Raw genomic sequence first — 24,542 nt, forward strand, 5'->3', positions numbered from 1 at the left:
ATCTCTACCACTTCCTAATCAACTCACCATTTCTTCAAGCATCAGTTTTAAAATTTAAAATTCTATGGCAGATATCATTACCTGGCCCTTATTCAGCAGATCATTTAAGCACAGGTTTAATTTTAAGTACATTCTAAAATTCTAAAAACACAGGCCACAATTCAAGAAAACAATGAAGTACATGCTTAAGTCCATCAAGCATTAAAGTTCACTCTTTATAGAATTAAAATGTACGCCTACCTGCAGAGAATGCTAAACATTAGACCACTCAGACAAATTCTGCCCTCAAAGCCCATCCACAAATACTGACTGCCATCAATGTGAACTGAATATCTTGGGTTAGTTTCTGGCCCTATAAGTACCAGACAGAGGGTAAAAAAAGAATTCAAGTGTCTAAGAGACTTAAGAGCCTATAGCATGGTCTACACTTCAAAACTAGATCAACCTAGCTACCTTGCTCAGGGCTGTAAAAAATTTCACACTCTGTGCAACATACTTTGGTCGACTTAATTTCCAGTATAGACATAGCTACATCAGAGGATGAATTCTTCCAGTGCCCTAATTACAGCCCCTCAGAGAAGAGGATTAACTACACTGATGGCAAGTCCCTTCCATTAATCTATGAAGTGTCTACTCTAGAGTGGTACTGTGGTAGCGCTGCAACACCATAGCTGTGCCACTGTACTACAGACATATACTTAGTCTCATTTTCAAAACTGATTTAGGCACTTAAGGCCAGATTTACAAAAGTATTTTGATATCTAAAGATGCATATAGGCATCAAAGTGCCTATATGCAGGTTAGGCACCTAAATACCATTGAAAGTCATTTTTAAATTAAGGGCTAATATACAAACCCTTCTTTTTCATATGCCAGGAGATAAAGGACTTAAGCAGTTGCTCAGTCACAACACAGTAAAGGAGCAGGCACAAATTCATTTTCTATATAGCAGAATAGACAGTGACAGCCTAATAAGTGGAGTAAAACTGAAAGACTCTTTACCCTGCTCTGAACATGGCTACTGACATATTACACTAGCCAGGCATGAGTATCACTATAATATATTTCTCATCCATTGTCCTGTGGTGTGCAGGTTTCCTATCGTTTAGAACTCAAGTTTTAGTCATAGCACACAAGAGATTCTGAAGGAAGTTTATACTTTTGCAATCATTGACTATCCTGCTTGTCACTAAAACCAACCTTTTAAATTTTATTTTCATTGCTCCTGGGCAATAAGCAACATAGACAATTCTTAATGTGAATTTCCCAATTAAATAAATGGAATTGTCTGGGTAGGTGGCATTGTTTGGCAATCTTAACCATACATTTCCATACTTTAAGCTGTGCCCCTCAATTTTTAAATAATTACTGGCTTGGGATGGATAACCAATTCTTTTGTATAATACAAGTCAAATTAAATAATTATGTAATTGAAATTAATTTGAAAACTCTCTCTTTTTGGAATTAATAGACAAGGCAAAAAATGGCATATTGTTACTTACTGAGTTATGTCATACTCTCCAGGCCCAGGCCCTGCTTGAGCCTTAAATTCACTACGTTTTCCTGTTAAATTACTAAAATGTACTCCTTTATACTTCACGGCAGAATACGTACCATTCTGAAAAATAAAGACAAAGACATTTTACAGTTTGTGGGCCAAATTTTCTACTCCTGATCTCTAACACACATAAACTTAAAAATATAGACAGATGTTTCCCAAGTGTGATTCAAATGTTGTTATACTGCATCTTGGTTTGTGTACCTCTGAGCTGATCATAAAAATTCCAGAAAAACTTGTTTTTGTCTAAATCTGCCAATTTTTCGAAAACATTTTGTGGAAACAGTTCCATTACAACAAAACTTCTGATGGCTCCAACGGATGTTTCCTGCCTGCTTGCCCACCTGGCTCCTCGGCACCCTGCTAAGCCAGAAGCCTCAGAGCTTGGAATCACCAGCTCCCCTTCAGCTCATCAGGTGGGCTACTAAGGACCCAAGGCTTCCCAGGCTCCCCAGCAGCCTACCAGGCTGACTTCCATGGAGCTGGAGACTATGGAAGTGAGGACTGAATTTGACATAATTCCTATGAGTTTCACTTCTTAGTAGCTGGTGTGAAACTGATCAGACTCTCATTTGGAGGGCAGCTGGAAATCCCAGGGAGCACAGTTCATTTTGGAAACACCATGTTTTGGTGGAATACTGTGAATCTCAGTACCATGAACATGTTTGAAATTTCAGCTTTTCATGCCAAATTGAGAGAAAAATATTTCTGAGGAACCAAAATTCAGTTTCCCCGCCAGCTCTAGTGCACATAGATAAATCTGCAAGTAGTATTTCTAAATTCACATCTCTCCTAAAATGACCATATTTATTTCTGTATTTACTCTAGTGCCCTAATTTTAGCTTTCACATACAGAATAGATCCCTAGTAAGACCTTGACACATCAGGTAAACAGTCTGTAGCTTTCTCAGAGACACATCCATAATTGATGTGAAACAGCAGGCGCCCATTAGCAGTTCCCCTCCAAAATATATGGACTAATAACCCCATGCAACACAAAATACAAAAAGGACAAATATGCCAAAACTTAGATGCAGCATTCTGCATCAAGTAATAAGCTTTAGCCCTCAATGCCACGCATCCATTTTCTGTCCAATTATACCATGTATATGCAGCCACACACACATCACTCTACCAGTCAAATGCATGTCCTCTCATATAACATTCAGTGGACTTCAGATAAGGTAGACCAGAAGAGACAGGTCCCTTAATGAAGGGCATGTCAAACAATTTAAATTTCATCTTCATGTCACATCATTCTGCCCCACTATCCATTCATGTTATGCTCCTATTTCAAATTTGTGCCTAGGTCATTGGTTACATAAATAATTTACGCATGGGTCATGAGCCTCAAATTGCTGGAGAAAATATGTACAGCTGTGAAAAACTCACCAACTTTGGTTCACAGGGTGTTTGTGCAAACTTTGTATTTGGTTTGGTTGTTAACACCTGAGTTCTGTATTCAGATGTACTCAAATATTTGAAGTAAAGCTCAGTCAAGACCCCTGAAATTCACCCAATTTCATGTCAAACATTTAAAAGGACAAACATTAAGGAATAACTAGGAACAGAGGCTGCAATTTATAAAGGGGTTTGAGAAAGTCGGTATGAAATTCAATAGGAGGACACCTGACCCTAAAGTACCTTTGAAAATCCCAAACAAAAAATATAAAGTTTTTTTACAACAATTCCGGAAACTTAAAACCAGAACCAGAATGACATAATAGTGCTAAACAACCATTCAGGCTGAAATTTCCCATGCCTGGTCTCTGAGTTTTTTAAAACTTTTGGCAAAAACAGTTGTCATAAACTGGTAAGTAAGAGTTAATAGAACAGAAGTACTTCATATCTCTTTTGCCTGGAAAGGGTTAACAAGATCAGTGAGCCTGGCTGTCACCTGACCAGAGGACCAATCAGGGGACAGGATATTTTCAAACCTTGAGGGAGGGAAGTTTTTGTGTGTGCTGCTAGTGTTTGGTTGTTGTTCTCTCTGGGTTCTGAGAGTGACCAGACGTGCAACCAGGTTTCTCTCCAATCTCTCTGATACAGTCTCTTATATGTCCAGAATAGTAAGTACAAGATAGATAAAGCAAGTTAGGTTTATGTTTGATTTCTTTATTTGCAAATGTGTATTTGGCTGGAAGGAGTTCAAATTTGTATTTTGCTGAAGGGATTTTAATTTGTACTTGTATACTTAGGCTGGGAGGGTATTCCCAGTGTCTATAGCTGAAAGATCCTGTAACATATTCCATCTTAAATTTACAAAGATAATTTTTACTGTTTTTCTTTCTTCAGTTAAAAGCTTTTCTTGTTTAAGAACCTGATTGTTTTTTTATTCTGGTGTCAGATCCCAGGGGACGGGGTCTGGATTCACCAGGGAATTGGTGGAGAGAAAGGAGGGAAGGAGGAGAGAAAGGTTAATTTTCTCTCTGTGTTAGGATTACTTTCTCTCTCAGGAAGAGTCTGGGAAGGGGAAAGAGAAGGAGGGGAGAAGGTGAATTTTCCTCTCTGTTTAAAGATTCAAGGAGTTTGAATCACAGTGATCTTCCAGGGTAACCCATGGAGGGGAAGCCTGGGAGAGGCAACGGTGAGGGAAAGGGTTTACTTTCCTTGTGTTAAGATCCAGAGGGTCTGTGTCTTGGGGGGGGTCCCCAGGCAAGGTTTTGGGGGGACCAGAGTGTACCAGGCACTGGAATTCCTGGTTGGTGGCAGTGCTACAAGTACTAAGCTGGTAATTGAGCTTAGAGGTTTTCATGCTGGTACCCCATCTTTGGACGCTAAGGTTCAGAGTGGGGAATTATACCATGACAACAGTTCAGCATTTTTTAAGAACCAAGCTAGAAAAATAGGTAGCTTTCCCAATATTGAAAAATCATTGTTTCTTTGAAGAACTCTAATTCTTCCATGGTTTGGAACAGGGAGTTGAACATCAAGAGGAAGTCAGTCCTGGAGTCAGGGAGGTGCCTTTTGCTCTCCCCAAGAAAATCCACCCAGAACTTCTTGACTTATAAACCTTATAAAATCATCATCTTCACTTATGAGTAAGTGTTTTTAGAGGTTTGCTGCTAGAATTTTCAGACATTCTATCTGCACTAAGCATGCCCCAGCCCCACAGAATTCCTACATGCTCATGCCCCAAGTATGCTCCCATGCCCCACTTGGGTTTCTTTGTAGTAGGCACAGAGCTGGAACTTCAGATGGGACACATGCACAACAGCATCCTTTTCCCTCTGGCATAGGGGAAGGAGTCTTTTCTATACTTCCGCCAAGCACCTTCCAGTGACTGGTGTTCATAATTATGTAAACTTACTATTAAGCAAGGCCTCAGACTTAGAAGGTAAGCAAATGTTCTCATTTTACAGAAAAGGGACATAACAGCTTGTACAAGAACACGACTAGAATCCCTGGGACTAGAACCCTGACTCCAATATGGCTTCAAGTCCCATCCATTTAAGTGACACTGCATTTGAGAATGAATATTACAAATCTGTATGCTTGGCTATCTGAAACTACTAGATCACACTCCCTTCCAAAACCAGGAATCTAACCAAGGAATCTTGATTCCCAACGTTCTGATGTCTAGAAAATAGATGTGTAATTCACAGACAAAATGTGCTGAGCCTCCCTCTAATGACTGGTCCACATAGAGGATAACAGCCTATTACTGCTATCAGTTACTCTCATAATATCAGTGTTAGTGATCTGTCCTGTGAATCTTGAGATCCTGAATTCAAACCTTGCTGATGACCCATGAGTAAGTCATTATTATTCCATGATGCAAAGAGTTTTTTTCCAGCTTTCTTTTCAAAAAAATATAGTAAATGACATTTAAAAACGACATGAAAAAGAAGATTACATTTGTAAAGTCACATCTTCAAAAAAGTTAGCAGAATTAGGGTCGTCCTTGCAACCTTCTGAGTGTATGCATTATGATACAGTGTTTAGTTACAGGACCACATTCTTTTCTACATGACCTCTGCCTTATCCAGTTCAAAGGGTGAAGAGTGAATGAGGCAGAGGGTTGCAAGAAGTATTGTTTCAGGCACTGAACTATGACCTAGAACAGCTGGGCTCTATTACTCAATCTGTCATAGACATCCCATGTGATGCTGGGCAAGACACATAATGCATATGCTTACAACACCATTGGAGATTACTGTTACTCTCATCTACCTGAAAACATGCACACTCCTACCACCACTTGCCCAGAGAATAAAACAAAACTTTGCTAAATAATCAAAACAAGTAGCAGAACATTTGATGGTGGAATGCATATTTAAAAGATTTCATCTTCCCTATATAGTAATTCACCTAACAACAGAGGTGAAAGTAAGCGGGTACGGGCAGGTACGGAGGACCGGTAAGAAAAAGTGCAGCAGCTACCTGCAAGAAAATGGAGCATTCTCTCCCTCTCTGACTCCACCTCCAGGCTCCAGCAAAATTGAGGGTCCAGGAGCCCGGCTCCACAAATATTCAGGGCTGGGTCTCCCTCCTGCTGCCCTCCACACCTTTCCTGAGTGTTCCACGGCCCCCTTTGCTGCCCCCATGCACCTCCCTGGGTCCCAGAGCGTTTGTCTCTCCCCGTCCCCTGCAGCTCCATGCTGCCTACCTGCATTAACTGCTGTCACAGAGTCCTAGTGCCCCCCTCCACTACTGCCAGGGCAGGCTGCCTTTCCCCCAGGACCCTTTCACTTTCCAGTGGGACCCTCCACCAGTACAGCAGTTACCCTGCCCACAGTCACTGCTCTTGCCCCACACTGGGCAAGAGGCAGCCCCAGTGAGGCTACAGTGAGAGGCAGCATCGGGGAGATGGCAGACTTCCCCCCCCCACCTCCAGCATGGCACTCACCACAGGGGAGGAGAGAGGGATTCCTGGACTTGAGAGGGGCCCTAGGAGCACGTGCAGTGACAGTGGGGGAGTGAGTGTGCTGCTGGGGGGGGGGAGGGAAGAGAAGGGGATCCCTACCCCAGAGCTCGCTGCTGCCAGCAGGGAGAGGGCTGGGGGGAGTCCTCCTCTCTGGCTCTAGTCCCAGGGGAGACTGTCTGCACCCCAAACTGATCCCCAGCCCTGCCCCACCCCAAAGCCCACACCCCCAGCCAGAGCCCTCATCCCCCCATACTTCAACCCTCTGTCCTAGCCCTGGGCCTCTCCAACACCCTAAACCCTTCATCTCCAGCCCCAGCCAGAGCCCTCATACCCCTGCACCCTAACCCTCTGCCTCAGCTCTGAGTCCCCCCCACACCGATTTAAAGGGCCCAGGGCTCCTGCCGCCGCAACTGCCCCAGGTCCTTTAAATCACTGCTGGAGCCCCACTGCCGCTATCCCGGGGCTCCAGGGACAATTTAAGGCCCCGGAGCCTGCCAGAGTCCTGGGGTAGCGGCGGCAGGGCTCTGGTGGCTATTGAAAGGGTTTGGGGCTCCCGCTGCCTCTAGCACCCTGGGCCCTTTAAATAGTCACCGGAGGCCTGCCGCTACCCCAGGGCTCTGGCAGCAGGGCTCCGGAGACAATTTAAAAGGAACTGGAAGGTTGCGGCAGCTGGAGCCCCGGGCCCTACTGCTGGGGCCCTGGGATTCCATCGGCAATTAAAAGGGCCTGTGGCTCTGCTGCGGTAGCAGCAGCTAGAGCCCCGGGCCCTTTAAATCCCCCATTTAAATTGCTCCTGAACCCCAGGGCTCCCAGCCACCTCTGCAGCTGGGAGCTCAGGAGGTGGTTTAAAGGGCTTGAGGCTCCCAGCTGCTGCTACCACAGCCCTTGCCCTGGGCCCTTTAAATCCTGATTTAAAGGGCCTGGGGATTTAAAGGCTCTGCTCTTCCAGTGGAGGCCACGCCCCTCCTCAGGATTCCAGAGTACCGGCAAGTCCTTTAAGTTACTTTCACCCTGCCTAACAAATACAGTGCAGCATATATTTTCACACATTAATCCAGACCTGTAAATCAGCCAAGCACCTTTCAGTGACTGGTGTTCATAATTATGTAAACTTACTATTAAGCAAGGCCTCAGACTTAAAAGTTAGGCAAATATTCTCATTTAACAGCTTGTTCAAGAACATGTCTAGCATCTCTGGGACTAGAACCCTGACTCCAATATGGCTCCAAGTCCTATCTGTTTAAGTGACACTGCATTTGAGAATGAATATTCCAGATCTGTATGCTTGGCTATCTGAAACTACTAGATAATCCAGACATGTTCTGTGTGTGTATGTATACATACATATCTTCCTACTGTATTTTCCACTGCATGCATCCGATGAAGTGGGCTGTAGCCCACGATATCTTATGCTCAAATAAATTTGTTAGTCTCTAAGGTGCCCCAATTACTTCTGTTCTTTTTGCACACTCATCAGTATAATCCATAAATGGTTTCCACATGTTTTCAAATAGATCTCCCTTCCTTGCATATGAAATAAATCATTATCCCAAGAGATGCAATCTGAGTAAGGTTAACCATCCATTCAACATCTGTTGCAGGAGCCCTGTCTTTCCAATATCTTAAAAATTATTCTCTTTGCCACGATTAATGGACTCTGCGTCTAGGATATCCTTGGTGAAATGTTAGTCCAAGCACATATACTGTTTAGTATGAACAAAGTTTGATTAGCAAAAGTTCTTGTTCAGAAGGATGATCATCTTCCCTGTCATCTTTTCCCAATATGCACATGACTTCACAGATCTGAAAACATAGGGATAAAATGTCAAAAGTAGTTTTGACTCCTTTGTCAAAAATGTATAATTCCTGGACCAATTCTACCCATTTTCAGGGATGCCCACTATAGATTAAAATTCAAATGCTTATAAATGTTACATAAAATTTTGTCAACTATTACAAAACTAGACACCAAAATATTTTCCTTTCTTGTACACCTCTACCTCACTTTCACTGCCTATGACTGGTATAAGATGCCACTATTATATATATAGAATCATTATATAAAATAGATTATTGGTGAGCACTACATCTAATTTTTGCAGTTAACAGGGCTTTAGTACCATCAGGTGGCTTCTGTCAGGCACCATTTACTATTGTTCTAATATACTGCCACAACTGTAAATAATGCCATTGTTCAGATCTGGCTAGAGCTGACTTCATTTAATTGGAAAAGATTAGGGCCAGATCATCCTGTGGGGATCTGTGCATGGAGCAGAACCTTCCCACAGCAGGAAAAGTCCAGTCCATTTGAACCATTCAGGCTAGGTGTCAGAGGACCCCCAAAGTTTGATAGCCCTAAACTCCAACATATTGTCCATGCTCTATGGAGACATTGAGTGAGAATGGCCTCACGTCAGTCAGTCTTAATTTTTTTGACCACTTAATGGGTGAAGTATAAATGTCCTTCAAATGGAATCCTGTTCAGAAGAACAGGTGCTGTGAAAATAGCAAGGTTGTGGGGTATGAACAACGAACATTGTTAAGAATACTCAGAGCTATAGCAAGGATATCATGGCCCATTAGGAAGGAGAATTGACACAAGCAGACTGTCATGTTACTAGGACATCATTTCATTCATATGATTTTGCTTTTCTCTCAAGAGAAGCAATATCTGGCAAGCAAATAACTTCACACAGTGCAAGAGTATCTGGCCTATATTTAAATTCTATTCAGAAGTATATATTAAGGACACATATGTATTGAAATTGTTATATCCTGAATGTCTCTGAAGTATATACAAAGTCCTTTTATTATCCTATAAATAAAATGGATGGTATGTTTAATGATAGTGGTATTGGAAATCATATAAAAAAATAAAAAATTAAGAAACATTAAAAAGTTACAGCAGGGATTCTCCTACTTCATACAAAGCTTGCTTTAAAAACCTCTGGCTTATTCCACTGTAGTCAATGAGAGCTTTGCCATTGATTTAAATAAGGCAGGATTTCACCCTATATTTAAAAATTATCTTCCATGAAAAATTGAAAAGGACACTAAATTAAAAATATTTTCTATGCATTTTTTAAATTCAAACACATTGCATGATTAATGGGAAAATTATTTGTTTTGCTCCCTTACTCATTTATTTTTAGCATATATTATGTAAAGAACTAATAGTGGTAGGAAAGAAAACTAATCAGATATGTATTAATCAAAAAAATGTCTTAAGCAACCTGTGCTCAGCACTTAATAAATATGTTACCCCAACTTCAAAATATTGCTATAAATGCCTTTAGTAATGCTTTATACAGTAAAATGTTTAAGACATATGATTCGATCAGTGAGAAATGTTAGAATTGCTTTAGTTTACAGAAGCTCAGAATAATATTCATATTTGTACTTTACACACATGCTTAAGTGCCATCTTGAATTGGGCCTTAGTTTGCTAATTACTGGAAATCGAGTATGTAAGGAACAGATGTATTTTCATTTATTATATATCATTTATTCAGCACTCAGAAGTGTGTTAGGCTCTTTATAGAACAGATATAATGGTACAGTCCCTATTCCAAAGACCTTATATATAATTTTAAATGTGACCCTGTGAGAGTAAAGGGATAGCATGAGGAAGGAAAAGGGTTATCTGATTTTTTCAGTTATGGTATGAGTAATTTTTACAATAAATTACTCATTTTTAAGACAATATAAAAAAGATCAATTTTTAGAGATATGGATGAGGAAAATGGTTGCTCAATGAAAAACAATTAAAAATAATGCATATTCAGCATATAGAGCCAAAATCAAAAAGGAAACACAAAAATAAAGGAATTAAAATGCATCAGTCAGGAAAATTACATTTTAATGAAATTATATTTTTACTTTTAAAAAAAATATGTAGCATTACCAGCTGCTTGTCTTCTGAGCTCGCTATGCAAGGCCAGGCCTTTCTTCACTTGAAGACAGACACTAACTAATATACAAAATTTCAGGAAATAGAAACTAAGTAATGATAAAATCCCCAAAGGCAAACCTGCATGAGTTGGCAGTTTAATTATGTATGCATTGTGTATTTGGATTAAAAGGACATGCACCATCACCTTCCGAAAGGGGGAGTGTGGAAAAAACATGTATTGAGAAATACAGAAGTAGTTTTAATGACAGACACTCTAAAGTTCATTATCACAGTGATTTGTCCTATATGTTATTTTAATGACCTAAAACTTTCTACTCAGCCACTATAGCTTACTTCATAATTATGCAGACCTTTAGTTTTACTATTATGGCATGATTATCTGACAAAACCATACAAAGTTATAAACCAATATAAATGTAAATGAATTACTGAATCTCTTGTATTTAAGGTTATTGAACAAACTTCATAAAGAATTAATTGTTCATTTATTACTAAGCTCAATTTTACTGTCACCAATGGCTTTGACAAAGATTAAATCATTTACGCATATATTTTTTTAATTGTTGAGATTTTTTTTCCTGATGGAGTGTCACACAGTATGCTTTTTTCATTCCACACTGAAATCTAATACTTATATGTTTAGAAATATGCAAGAATCTTGGAGGCCACAAACATTTGACATCAAGAAAGAGCATTTTTAGTGATTCAAGCAGTTCCACAATGAAAGCAATTTTAAAGGTGATCCAGTAACTGCTTATTCCTTTTCAAACTCAGAACACTTTTAAAAAATCATTGTCTTACATACGCAGATTAAAACTCTGCATTAAAAATAATATAAATTGACTACTACTTAACTCACTACCCTGTGCATTACTCAGGTAAAATATCCCATCTGTAATGGAATTAAAAAGCCTTTTAGAAATACTGTCATAGACTGAAGAATAAATTGATGCACTCTTAATAACTCTAAATCACCAAGCTCTTTATGCCAAGAAGTGTTGACAATACCAACTTCAAGGTCATTGTCAACTTGGTAAGTCATTAGCAAATAAAATATGGCTTAATTGAAGCAAACTCAGCAAGGAGCTGCATTATTTTAAGTGAACATTGCAGTATAACTTGAAGAAGAATTACTAATCGCCACTCCAGTTGACAATGAAATAGATGAAGAAGGTGCTTTGTAACTTTTTTCTGTGACTTTCCCGTAATTAAATATGGAAATAGATTCTGTAAAGAATTAAAAAAGTCCCAGAGTGCATTAATTTCAGGCACTAATGGACTGCCTTCCAGTGTTGAAGCACGCAGGTAGTTCCCAGCATGATTCCAACGTTAGCTAATATGTCAGTGTCAGACTCCAGCCATACTCTTAGCTTGAAAACCCAGCTTTGAAAAGCAGATTTGGGATGATTCCACATGCAGTTTTAAATGGAAGCAAAATATATGTTTCATATTCTAAAATGTTACCTAAAACTTTATGTATCTGTAGTCATAAAACGGCTTGGATTAAAACTGTGACCTAATTGCCTAAAGAAGTGGACAAACTAACTGCATACACATACACACACACTGGGCTTACAGAGCCTTTATAACCAGCTCACTACACTACTTCGTGAAATATGTAATTTGTGAAATAAACTATAATTTTGTATAAATGTATTTTAAATTATATTTAAAGAAATCTTTTTTAAAAAGCATGCACCTCATTTTGCTATTTTCTTCCCATTTCCTAACTTGTGCTGCTAATGCCACCATCTTCACAATGGGAGTAAGCCTTTTGCAGATCCTGTTACTTTAGCATAGAGAGCAGCTCTCAGGTCAGACCTCTCCATTTGCTGCTCTATTCATCCAGTCTGTCCTCATCACATTGTACCTGCACATTTCCCTCCAACCTGTATTTTATGGGCAAACAGCCCGATTTCCAAAGAGTTCCCTAAGTCCCAGCCTGAGACTCCCACCAGTACATCTCTACAGCAGCTGCGAACATGTCAACTCTTCACATGGCTCCCTGGAAGAAATACAGAAAACAAACCGCTACTTTTTTAAAACTAAGTCTTAGAGCACTGACACACCAGTTTAAACAACTTAAGTATTTGTATTATAAAAATGGTTATTTTCATGAAAGTCTCTGCAGAGCTCCATCAGCAGCAAAGGATCTGGCCCAGTATTACAAGGAGGAGTAACAGATCTTTATTAGTACTGCATACAAGCAACCCCAATCCACCAAAGTACCTAAATATGTTTCTCTTAAAGCATGTGAGTAATAGTCACCAGGGCTACTCACATGCTTATAGTTATACACTTGCATAAGTGCTTTGCTGGACTGAGGCCTTAGATCATGTTGAAACTCAGAGTGCTTTGGGAATTCAATTGCTATCCAAAATAGTACCCATGGGAAAAGACTAGGCCAACCCAGGGGAGTGACATGAGAACAGTAGCAGATGAGGGAAAGAAGGATCACAAAGGAAGGTCTAGACTAAAGTCGTGCAACATTAATATAATGAAAAAGCTACACAGCTCTCCCATAACATCTCTCTATGCACAAAGAAACTCAGTGATCTAGGAAAAAGAGAAAGCAGAAATAGAAAAATAGACCACCACTGGCACTGCATATACATACTGAAAGAAAAGAATACCTGAAAAATATTTTACATATATTGTCAACTTTGTTTGGGCTTTTAATAATATCTTTCTTTTCTAATATTGTTTTATATTGCTTTGTTAACTAAGCCTCTTATTGCATGAAGGAAAACAATAAGTCAAAAATATAATTTAAATGGATACAACTTTTGTAAATATATAAGTGTTCTAAAAATCAAATTTTCAGAGAAATTATTATAATAAAAAGGAACTCATTTATTAGTACAATAGAACTCTCCAGTTCTGAAATACTAGTGTATGTCTGCCGTGTATGTTCACTGATGAAAACAGATTGGGATTGTTATTGCTTATGTAGTCCCACAAGCAGTATTTTCAAAATCAAGATATTAACAAATCCTACAGAAACTACTTACTGTGGTTAGAAAGATTATCATCTGTAATATATAACAAACTGTTTCTATATCGAAACAAAAGTTACAAATCACAGCCTCATAGTATCTCTGCGTTAGAGAGCCCTCAAGACAAATGAGCAGTTGCCCAGTTTGACCCTTTGAGCCCAGTGAGACACAGAAGAATGAAAATACTTAAACATGATTACTTCTATCCCAAACAAGGCTGTAAACCAAGTCAGTAGGAGTTTTATCGTTACCTTCAGCACAGCCACGCTCTCACCCCATGTCTTTGCCCATTCCCAAAAATGGTATCCAGATCTAAAATCAAGCTAAAATGATTGAGGAAATCAGAGGACTCAAAAAAAAAAAAAAAAACACCCACAAGCACACACACACACAAAAAAATGCAGAGCTGCCACACTGTTAACTTATTACCAATTCCTAAAGAAAGAAAGTTAGAGACAGGAATAATTGGCAAGATTATCTCCACTCAGGTTCTTATTTAGAAAAGCACTTAAGCACCTTGTGTAGAGAGGTGTTGATAATCCCCATCAATAAGAGAATTGATATTCTTCTGTATTCCCTTGCAAGGCAAATTGTCCCCCCCCCCCCTTTTTCAACCAATCAAGGATACGGACCTAGTTTGTAGACTGAAATCCAAAGTTCTGACAGAACCTCTCAACATTTCTTGTCTCTTCTCACCACAGAACAGTTACCTCGGAAGCAGTCAACCCTCTATGAATATAATCAGACTTGTCCACAAAATAGATAGAAAAGTCTCACAGTGCAAAACACTGGATAGTGTCAGGGTGAAGACACCCAAATATATATACAGTATAGAGATCTAGTAGTTAGGACTTTGACAAAACTATGTTGGCGGTGAAGAAAACTTTCTTCAACTCCATCATAGCCACAGTATTATTTAAAAATATTATTTACAACACCACTTAGCATTTATAAAGCAACTTGTACAGAATTCTCTATTGAAAATTTCAGAAACTCTATTGCATCCATTAATCTCAGTATGGATCAAAACGTTAAAAAATGATTCAGATTTATCACTTACTAAATTACTAACAATTTTTTTTAAAATCAAAACCATTTAAAGTTCTTTGGAAAACAGAATACTTTAATTTATTCTTTTATATTTAGAATGTAAAATGTCTAAATAAATATGATTTTTTTAAAGTTATACAGAAATGTGAATTTTGAATAAAACCTTGTATAGCAAGGTTTTGCCAGAGTGCTCCCCCTACCCCCTTTTAAACAGCCAACATACAGTACGGTAGAATGCTCCAGTGAAACATCTGAGGTCTGAGAGCGAGGAATTCTTAAGTCTGATCCAAGCTCAAACACTAATTTTACTGTGCGGCTTTGAATGTCATTTAAACCTTTCAGTAAACTGAAATAAAATTTACGTTTCTCATCCAGGTATTTTGTGAGGTTATTTATGTTTGCATAGTGCTTTGAAAATGTGAAGTACTACATGAAGACTCTGCTGTAGTAGCAGCCTAATACACTCATAGAAGATGGGATTTCAAATGGAAAAGCTAACAACTTCAACTCCTGTTCAATGTTAGCATATAACACTTGGAAATCATTAGGAACAGAGTCAACTTAATGACTCTGCTGCCCCCTAATGCACTTGCTGGAAAAAACAGTTTCAGGGAATAAACACTAAATACAAAGAAGTGCTGAATTATTCCCATATTTATTTTTGTTAATTATGTTGGTGTCATTAGGCATAAATCTAGGCCTCAGTAAACCAAAGCTCCTCCATGTTCAACTCTACTTGATCTAGAAAGCTAGCAGCTGTGAAATTAAATGTGTAACAGTAAGTTATCAGTTGCAGCACAGCTAAAACCGGTCTAAAGCAGTAGTGATAAGGCCTGTGCACCTTCAGCAGAAGGACAAGATAACTTGCAGAAGGAAAACTTACTAATGACCTGCCGCGGCCAAGATTACTTAATGCACCTGCGCTTACGTAACTGCTACAGGGGGAGGAAGAGGGGGGGAGAAAGAAGAAAGAGAAAAAAAAAACTTATAAAAAGGGAAAAGCTGCCGCGGCCAAGATTACTTAATGCACCTGCGCTTACGTAACTGCTACAGGGGGAGGAAGGAGGAGGAGGAGGGGAGGAAGAAAGAGAAAAAAAACTTATAAAAAGGGAAAAGCCGCTTGTGTAGGTGTGCATTATCTGAGGCGTTCGTCTCCTTGCACCGCTTTGAGATCTCAAATAAACTTTGCTTGCTTCTCCACCCTGGTGTGTGTTCATTGGCGCTACGCACTCTGGGCAACGAACCACTGTTGCTTGCCTCGGGCACCCTCTGTGTCGGCAACAGTTCTTGGCGTCCCTGGGTGGGCTCAAGGCTAAAATTAGCCTTGCCCGGGTCCCTCCTGGTGGTCAACGGATTGCAGCGACGACCGACGCCCAGTGCACACCGGTGACTTCACCGGGGGCCTCGGCAGAGACGCAGTTCGACCGACCTCGGAGGGCACAACGGTGCAACGTGCTCGAGTAGTGGAGAAGCAGTTGTGGGCGATGGTGAGGAACCGGTCCCTTGGATAAGGTAGGAACAGTCCAGTTGTCTGGACTTTGTCTGTTAGGACCTGGGGATGCCCAGTGTCTTCCTGCGGCATGGGGCAGGGACACAGTAAAGTGAGGAGGACATGGTGCACACCCCTAGAATGCATTCTAGTGAATTGGAAGGTGTTTAGTTCGGATCCAATGACTAAGTATAAAATGAAAAAGCTCTGTATAGTAGACTGGCCTCAATATCAACTAGAGGACCAGAAAAGGTGGCCACCGGAAGGATCACTTAATTATAACATGATCCTCCAATTACTCCTGTTTTGTCAGCAAACGGGTAGCTTCTGAAGCTGTCTGTATGGAGAGCTCTTGTAAAAAATCCCCTACCATAGCTCCTGTTCTTCCCCCTGTCTGGCGGAGTGCAAGGATTCAAAAGCAGGTTAGGGATAGTTCAGGGACAAAGGAGGGACCTGTCTAGAAAGGGGAGACCCTATGTCCTAGTGCACTCTCTCCCTGTTGTAGCTAAAAAGCAAGATCAGATGCAGAATGATACTGGGGGCCAGTGTGAGTGACTGTTACCGGAAGACGCCCAGAGTACCCTGTGAAGCAAAAGCTTGTGACCAGGACTACTCTAACGCAAGCCCGGTAACTAGTGGATCTTTAGGAGGTCCGACCCATGGTGGGCTGACTTGGCCGGGCATCATCCGGTGAGGAAGCTACCTGGGTCTAGGAGTGTGTGTACCCATCTTCCCTCCCCCTTTCCTTTCTGCGTGGGCTACTGTCTGATCATCTCACTGGATGCAATCAGAGTAAGCAGCGCCGTCTCCCAGAGACTAGCCAATACTCTTTGCTGAAGGGAGGTGTAGGAGGGCCGTGCCCATCCTCGTTAGCCTCTCCTGTGTGAGTACCCTGTAGGGAAAAATCCTTAGTTTATGAGCCACTAGCGCGGACAGGGCACCCTCCCTGTGTATGTAAGTGGAAAATGGGTGGGGGGACAGTCTAAACATTCCACCTCACCCCCTAAGGGTACCCCCGCATATTACATGTACGTACATTATGGTTCATCAACCTGCAGGTATTTAGAGAATTGGAATATTTACACGTGTGAAAATCCATCTAAACAATGCCCACTAGAAGGTACTTCAATCTAGATAAGATCATACATCTAAGAGGAACGTTTAATCACCAAAAAGCCCTGACACAGTGTGAGCAAATTTGTCTATTGAGGAAAGGAACGGGTTAATTTGAAATTCAGCTTGGCCCAGGGATAAAAAGAAAGTTGCTCTGCATTCAAGGTCAAGAATCAACGCAGACTATGCTAAGTACAAAGAAAAACTGCTTTCGGCCCCAGCTGGCTGTGGAAAAAGGAAAATTGACAGAGGCGAACCAAAGGCAATATAAGTTACAGAACTGAGATTACATTTGCAAAGCTTAACTGTCTAGTAAGATCCAACAGTGTGCCTTTGTGACCCCGGAGCTGGTGTGGCTTGGTGACACCAAAGAAGCCACAGGCAGCTGACCTGGACTGGAATCTCTGAAAGAGATGCCGCAGGAGATTCCAGGGTGTAAGAGAACAGCCCTCCCAAGAACAGAAGCATGTTGGAAATTCTGGACAAGCTGTATACAGGATAATCTCCCATCCACCTCTCCCCCTTCTCTGAACATTACACACAGAAGTGGCCAGTCTGGACGTACATGTGTGAGTATGAAACGGGCTTAGGGTTTGGGACATTAATGTTTTTCCTGAGTGATGTGGGAGCATTCCCAACACTCTCCGTTGTTTTATTATTTTTATGAAGCTTTAAAATTCAGTTATATGGTGTGTTTTCTTTATCTTCCCCCAACAATCCTGTACTGTCAGCCTGATCACCTGACACGAGGGATAGATTGGTAACAGACATTTTTCACAGTTTGGTGAGCAATTAAGAAGGGGGGAGCCCTGCAGAATTTACACCATCTATTTGTTTTACCCTTGTTATTTTATGTTTGCTTTGCTTGGTACTGTTGGTGTTATATGTTGAAAACTGCATGATTAAAAGTGAGCCCTAATAGGATAAGGAAACGCTATCTGGTTCTGGTTCTGTTCTGTTTAACCGGTTACTGTTGTTTTTCTGCTCTGTTCATTTGGGCGTTAGGAGTGTGGGCAGAACTGAATCTCTCGTTCGTAATTCCTCGGAGTGGAAGCCATGCGTGCGAGGAAGCTCTGAGGTCGAATTGAGATCCTTCTGTCCCGTCCCCTGTAGCGGTCAGTGTACAGAAGTGTGAAAGCCTGGCTTAGACTGTAAGTTCCTCTGCTCTGTGTAATTCTCTTTTCTGTTTAAGTGTCAGCAGACAGATGGATGGGTCTCTGGGTAAACCCTCTAAAGGGGGTTGGATTATATGTTAAGTAAATGGCCTTTGCCCAATGGGCCATGTGTTTTTGTCCAGGTGACAAGCCTCACGAGGGAGGACTCGGGTAGTCTTGTGAGTAAGAATGTTTAAGGGAAGAGACCAGGAGGGGTGGGGGCTAGTTGAGAAGCCCATCCTCCTAGCTAAACTGGTAGTGGAACAAGTTGGTGCCCATGGAAGGGACGGTTCAGCAAGAAAAGCAGGATAGGGCCCAGGCAGGCAGGCAACAGACAGAGAGATTGGAAAACAGAATGGAAAAACTTTGAGGGTGTAGTGGAAGGAAGGAGTCAGTAAGTGTAAGCATGGGGATTTCAAATACCCAGGACTTACTTGGAATGGTGAGTTAAGTTGATAAAAGTGGCTGTTGGGAGACAAGCAAGTGATTTAAGGGAGAGTGAGAAGTTAACTCTGTAGTTGCTGGAGGGAACAGCAGTTGAACTTTGTAAAATGCTAAAGAAGAAAAGTTCTTGGTATCTGTGAAATGTCTGTAAATAAATTCAGGCAAAGAAATTATTGGATTGTAATCATTTGGTTTGGCTATGAACAATTTAGTTAACTTAGTTGAAGAATGTATACAGTGTTATGTAATTGAAAACCTGGGCTGCCTGTGAAACAAATACAAGAAAATATGGGGTAATTCCTCTGTTTTGCCTGAAGTCAACAAGGGTGTTTGTATATTTTAAGCGATGATTGTCTGCCCAGAGGGGTAGACCTCTGTTGTTTTTTTTTTGTCTTTCAGATAACCAGAGAAAACTGATGCCAGCTGAACAGCATTCAACATACCATGCATTTACTGGCACAATAGGAATTATGTTTTGTGTTCTATGTTCTGTCTTGTGGTGTTTGTCTTGTGGCCGGAATTGTTGTGTTTAATATTTTTATAAAATAGTCTAGTTTAAAACCAAACAAAAAGGTTAAATTAAAATGCAGATACTTGTCTTGTTCAACTTGGAATACAAAGTGTTTGGCTAAATCAGGAGAATGTGATATACTAAAGTCTAATGCATTTCCTTAAGTAAGAAAAAGAAACTTCATTGGCCAAACTGTTAATTGCAAAAATTGTTGTTAAAATTTGCATACCAACAGTCTTTGGAAGCAAAGACCTGAAAAGTTAACCCACTCCCCATATTGTACATGGGATCTTTCTGGCTACCTCAGATTTCTAGCCAGGGGGCTGGGGATGGTGGAAAGCTACTGGACTAGAGGTTGAATTGAATGAACTCCTCAAAGTGGGTGTGCTTCTTCTAGCTTGTTGCTCCAAAGTTCTGTAATAAGGTTATTTTAGTAAAAGGGTGTGTGTGGCATATATTGAATAATAAGACAAATGTACTGTATAATGACAATGTTTATGTGTTCATTGTTGGGAAAAAGGTGTATAAGTGAAAAGTAGAAGTTTCCTTTGCAGGTTAAAAGAAGCCAAGAAGGGAAAAAAGACAAAGAACAGAATGAGTTAACAGAAAAAAAAAATTAGCTAGCAAGCTCAGGCTATATATAAGACACTGACTCCATTCAAGGACACTGCTCACAGTTAAGACTTGGCTAATAACCAGGAAAAGGAGGGCTTGAATTTGCCCACACAGCTATAAAGTTTGCAAAACACTGCTAGCCACTAATGAAATGTGTTAGGCTTTTCTCACAGGTAAGGAAGCGCTACCTGAAGACCCTAGCAGCCCTGCCACTCCTTGGAACCAGGAAACTGGATTGAGTAAAGGTCCACCAACGAAAGACTGCTTTGGCTCCATGCTGAAAAGGCCCTTGTTAAGCCCTGCTGACTACCAACACCGCTGTGAAGTGCCAAAGGCTGACTGCTTGGACCCATGATTCTCACTGCTAAAAGACCCCTCCACCTCGGGAGAATTCTCCTATTGATGCTTAGCCTATTTCTCCTTCTAGCTCCACTGTGCCTTCTGCACAGTAGGGAAAAAATACAAGGTGAAGTGCTAGTAACCTCTCCCTTGTCCACTGACAGATCTACTGTGCCTTTGAATTTTTCTAGAAGAATCAAAACCATTACAGGGTGATGTGCTGGTAACCTCTCCCCTGCAGGATGCTGAACCACGACTGTTTCGGGAAAGAAGAAGGAACACTCAGAAATTGCCAAAGTCCAGGAATTCCTGACTAGAAAGGACATTAAGAACTGACCCTGGTGAAGAAACAAAGAATTATACACTGGTGGGAGGACATTTGTGGGATCCGTGCTTGGGAATGTGGTATTGATTGGAGCTTGGGGTTTATTCTACAGGTTGCGCCCTGTGTCCTGGAGAGTGACTAATAATGTAACCCCCCATCCTATGCTATTAATGTTGATGCCTTTTGAAAGTACCTGAGAATAGTTAAATAACGGGTGTATTATAGTACTACAACAAGGAAAGATGGTATTGAATATCACTGAGGCTGGGAAGGCACTGCTGTGGGATCTAATATGTGTAGGAATTCAGGATTTCCTGAATGACCAGCTGATGGCCATTCGGAGTGATCTTGAGTACCAGACTTGGCCCACTGCCCTTACAGACGCATCAGAAATACCTTCTGATCTGTGATCATGGAGACATACATGGACACTTCCTGGGTGGAAGCGTGGCTTCCCAGGGCGGGGTGTGTGCCCTTATAGGGGATGAATGCTGTACTTATGTCCCAGAAAACGCACAGGATATTAACAAGCACATCCTGTCAGCCAAACAGGCTTTTGAACAGTGGAAGGACTAAAAAGGGGAACTCACTATTTCTGATTCCCTCTGGGACTGGTTACCCAACCTGGGGGAACTAGGGGGAGGCATTGTTCGCCTCCTGCTCACTGGTGTGGTGTTGTGTATCGTTACTCTCCTTTTGTTTGCTTGCTGTAAAGCACTCCTACATAGGATTTGCACCTCCCGTTCCCCAGGAAATCCCGCTATACTCCCTCATTAATGACCTCAGCTCCCTAGAGCTTAATCGCTTTTTGTCCTCAAAGTATGAGAAAACTCAGCCAAAAGTTTGTTGAGTATTCTCAAAGGAGGGAGTTGTTGGTGTCACTAGGCATAAATCTAGGCCTCAGTGAACCAAAGCTCCTCCATGTTCAACTCTACTTGATCTAGAAAGCTAGCAGCTGAGAAATTAAATGTTTAACAGTAAGTTATCAGTTGCAGCACAGCTAAAACCGGTCTAAAGCAGTAGTGATAAGGCCTGTGCACCTTCAGCAGAAGGACAAGATAACTTGCAGAAGGAAAACTTACTAACGAGCTGCCGCGGCCAAGATTACTTAATGCACCTGCGCTTACGTAACTGCTACAGGGGGAGGTAGAGGGGGGGAGAAAGAAGAAAGAGAAAAAAAAAAAACTTATAAAAAGGGAAAAGCCGCTTGTGTAGGTGTGCATGATTTGAGGCGTTCGTCTCCTTGCACCGCTTTGAGATCTCAAATAAACTTTGCTTGCTTCTCCACCCTGGTGTGTGTTCAGTGTTGCTTGCCTCAGGCACCCTCTGTGTCGGCAACAATTATAAACTAAAAATTACGGTCTCCCACTACTGTGAATAAGGGGAAGTTTTGAGTAAAAAGGGCTATATGTAAATGACTCAAAACCACAATGTAACTGTAATAAAGAACAGTGATTATATGCCATTCTGCTAAAATACAGAACTTTGTACTGCATCTTGTTCAAGACAAATGCCACTGACTGGGACACTCACAGGACACCTTCATCACTACCCAGTGAATTGCACTGCCTGGCTAGTTTAGGTAGTTTCACAGTCACAAACACACACTGGGCTGCTTATCTTTAATCAAGATATGTATTCATTCCTCTTACACAAAAATATTGTACAATGCAGGCTTACAGCAACAGTAGGCTTCCATACAGCCTTCACTCCTCTGCATAAGCTCAACCTCTGAGCCTCCTTCTATTTCCTCCCCTTATATTTTCCCCAATTACTTTGTTACCTCAGTGATTGTCATCCAGGTGCTCACAGTCCCTCAACAGAAAGTGTATAATTGCCCTCAGCTGGGCCTGCAGCCTTCTCCAGTCTGTAGCAATGTCAGTGATTAGGGTGCTGTTGATAGCACCCTGTCACAGACAACAAACAGAAATGGGCAAAAATTTAGACAAGACAAAAGAAAGAGGAAAAGCTTCAAGAAACCTCTTACAGAACAAGAGCACAGAATCTAAACACTTTTGCATCACATGCATTTTGCAGATGAGGTATATTAAATAACTATTGACATATACATTTTTACTGTTTTTGTTTTCTTTTTGCAGAAAAAATTTTCAGTGTAACATATTGCCTTGGTTGTTTTTAGTTCAGTTTAATTTTCATAAGCTACAAATGTGTGATTCCTTAACTCTGAGAGATCCAGACATTTGGTCAAATCCATTCCAGCTGATCACTAAAAACAAAGTCATCCCACCAGAAATCCATAAAGAGAAAATCCTTGTTAACTTACAAGATTTCTGCTTTAAAAGACACTATATAAGCCTGATGTGAGAGAACCAACAAAGAACACACCACCCAGAGAAAATAAAAAAGAAAGTTAGCATCACATTGCTAAATAACAACAGATCCTTTCCCTGCCTGAAGGACCAGAATGGTCATTAGTTCCCTGAAGGATCAGGGAAATATCAGTAGACTGCCTTTGAGTTTTGATCAAGCAGTTTCCCTGTTGGGGGTGCAGGACATCCAGTTCAGCAAGAATAGGCGAGTTCTGACCATGGAGGAAGGAGCTATCTCCAGGCATTTTTATTCCAGATCTCAGCTTCAAACCTTCTAACCACATCCATGGCTCCATTCTTTTTTGCCCTTCTAATATCCAAAAAGTACCTACCTAACCCAATGGACTTTTCAAAAAACTGGGCCTTCTAATGGGTCTAGTTATAGTCTAATAAAAGTATAAGGGAATTTAATTAACAGTCTAGCCCTTTAAGATGGGAGAGCAGCTGTTGCTGACAACAGCATATTAGTAACTTTATTTTCCTCTCTCTCACTTACCTAGTGGTCAACATTTCACTGGTCTACTTTCCATGTTGGGTTTATAGTAGTCTAAAGCTTTGTCTTCACTGCCAAAAATGTTGTGTTTTTACTGTGCAATAACTAACACAGATTAGCTATCCCACTGCAAAATCCTAGTGGAGACATGGCACTGCCGTTTTTAATCACAAGGTGAGCTAGGCAAGGTCAATCCTATACTCCCCATCCAGGGTCAACTTCTCTTATTAACCTTGTGGTAAAAACTACAGTGCCGTGTCTTCACTAGGATTTGACAGCAGGACAGCTAATGCATGTTAGTTATTCCATAGTAAAGAGAATACTTTGTTGGCAGCAAAGACATAGCATCGGCTTTAGAGGCTTTCAGCTATAGAGGGGATTTATCTGTCTGAAAACCCTTGAAAACAGTAACTAATGTTTTGGGTAGTCAGTCATTTGGGATCAAACTAAAACCACCAAAGATTGGACTACAAGTCTTCACAGAATGCTTAAAAAATAAAGACTTGGTCCCAATGCCCTTTGGAATAAACATTCTTTGCAAATCAACTGTGATTTGGATGTTTAATTCTCATAAATGTTAATGGAAATCAGACAGGTAAATTCCCAAGAAATCTGTGAAAAAACTTTAACCCATACCATTTCAATATCCTGATTTATGTTGACATTCTACCGGGGGGGGGGGGGGCGAGTAGAGTCTCTGATGGGCAGGTAAGCATTATGATTAAAACAGGAAAGGTGGTGCCCAAAAGTCTAACAGAGATGCCATTTCTGTAGTAGTGAGTTGTACAGACTTCTTTGCTGGATCCTTCTTTATTTTGGACTAATGTCTTTTTTTCATTAAAGTTTCCAGATTTTACTGAAGAACATACTAGGGGGATTGTGTTTGTTTGTTTTTTACAGTAATGGTTTACTCTTTAAAAAATAAACGATGGTGCCAAAGCAAATTAAGATCCTGAAAACACAAAACAGCCATAAAAGTTTCAGTGAGTAGGACTGCTCTTCCCTCTTTTCGTTGCATCTTTGCAAGCAGGCTGCCTAGCCTAATGAAGAGGGCTTTAAACTAGGTTCACCAGGGGAAAGAGACCAAAGCGCTGAGATAAGTGCAGAAGTGGGATGCCAAGAGGGGAGGACTCCTGCCTCATACTGAGAGAGCAAGACGATTAGCAAGTTATCTTAAGTCCCTACACCGAAATGCAAGAAGCCTGGGAAACAAGCAGGGAGAACTGGAAGTCCTGGCACAGTCAAGGAATTATGATGTGATTCGAATAACAGAGACTTGATGGGATAACTCACATTACTGGAGAACTGTCATGGGTGGATATAAAATGTTCAGGAAGGACAGGCA

The 24,542-nt window shown here is 40.8% G+C and overlaps 1 protein-coding gene across 9 annotated transcripts in view; it reads right to left on the reverse strand.

Annotated features, from left to right (window-relative positions):
* Positions 1 to 24,542, reverse strand: part of STPG2 (sperm tail PG-rich repeat containing 2) — a 446,863-nt gene that overhangs the window by 404,983 nt on the left and 17,338 nt on the right. For all 9 annotated transcript variants that reach the window (XM_050944043.1, XM_050944044.1, XM_050944041.1 and 6 more), the window contains one exon: positions 1,503 to 1,618. In XM_050944043.1, the coding sequence (XP_050800000.1) occupies positions 1,503 to 1,618 (116 nt within the window). The remainder of the gene's footprint in view (positions 1 to 1,502; positions 1,619 to 24,542) is intronic.

This window comes from Gopherus flavomarginatus, chromosome 3 (genome assembly GCF_025201925.1).
Source record: "Gopherus flavomarginatus isolate rGopFla2 chromosome 3, rGopFla2.mat.asm, whole genome shotgun sequence".
NCBI classification, from domain to species: Eukaryota; Metazoa; Chordata; order Testudines; family Testudinidae; genus Gopherus; species Gopherus flavomarginatus.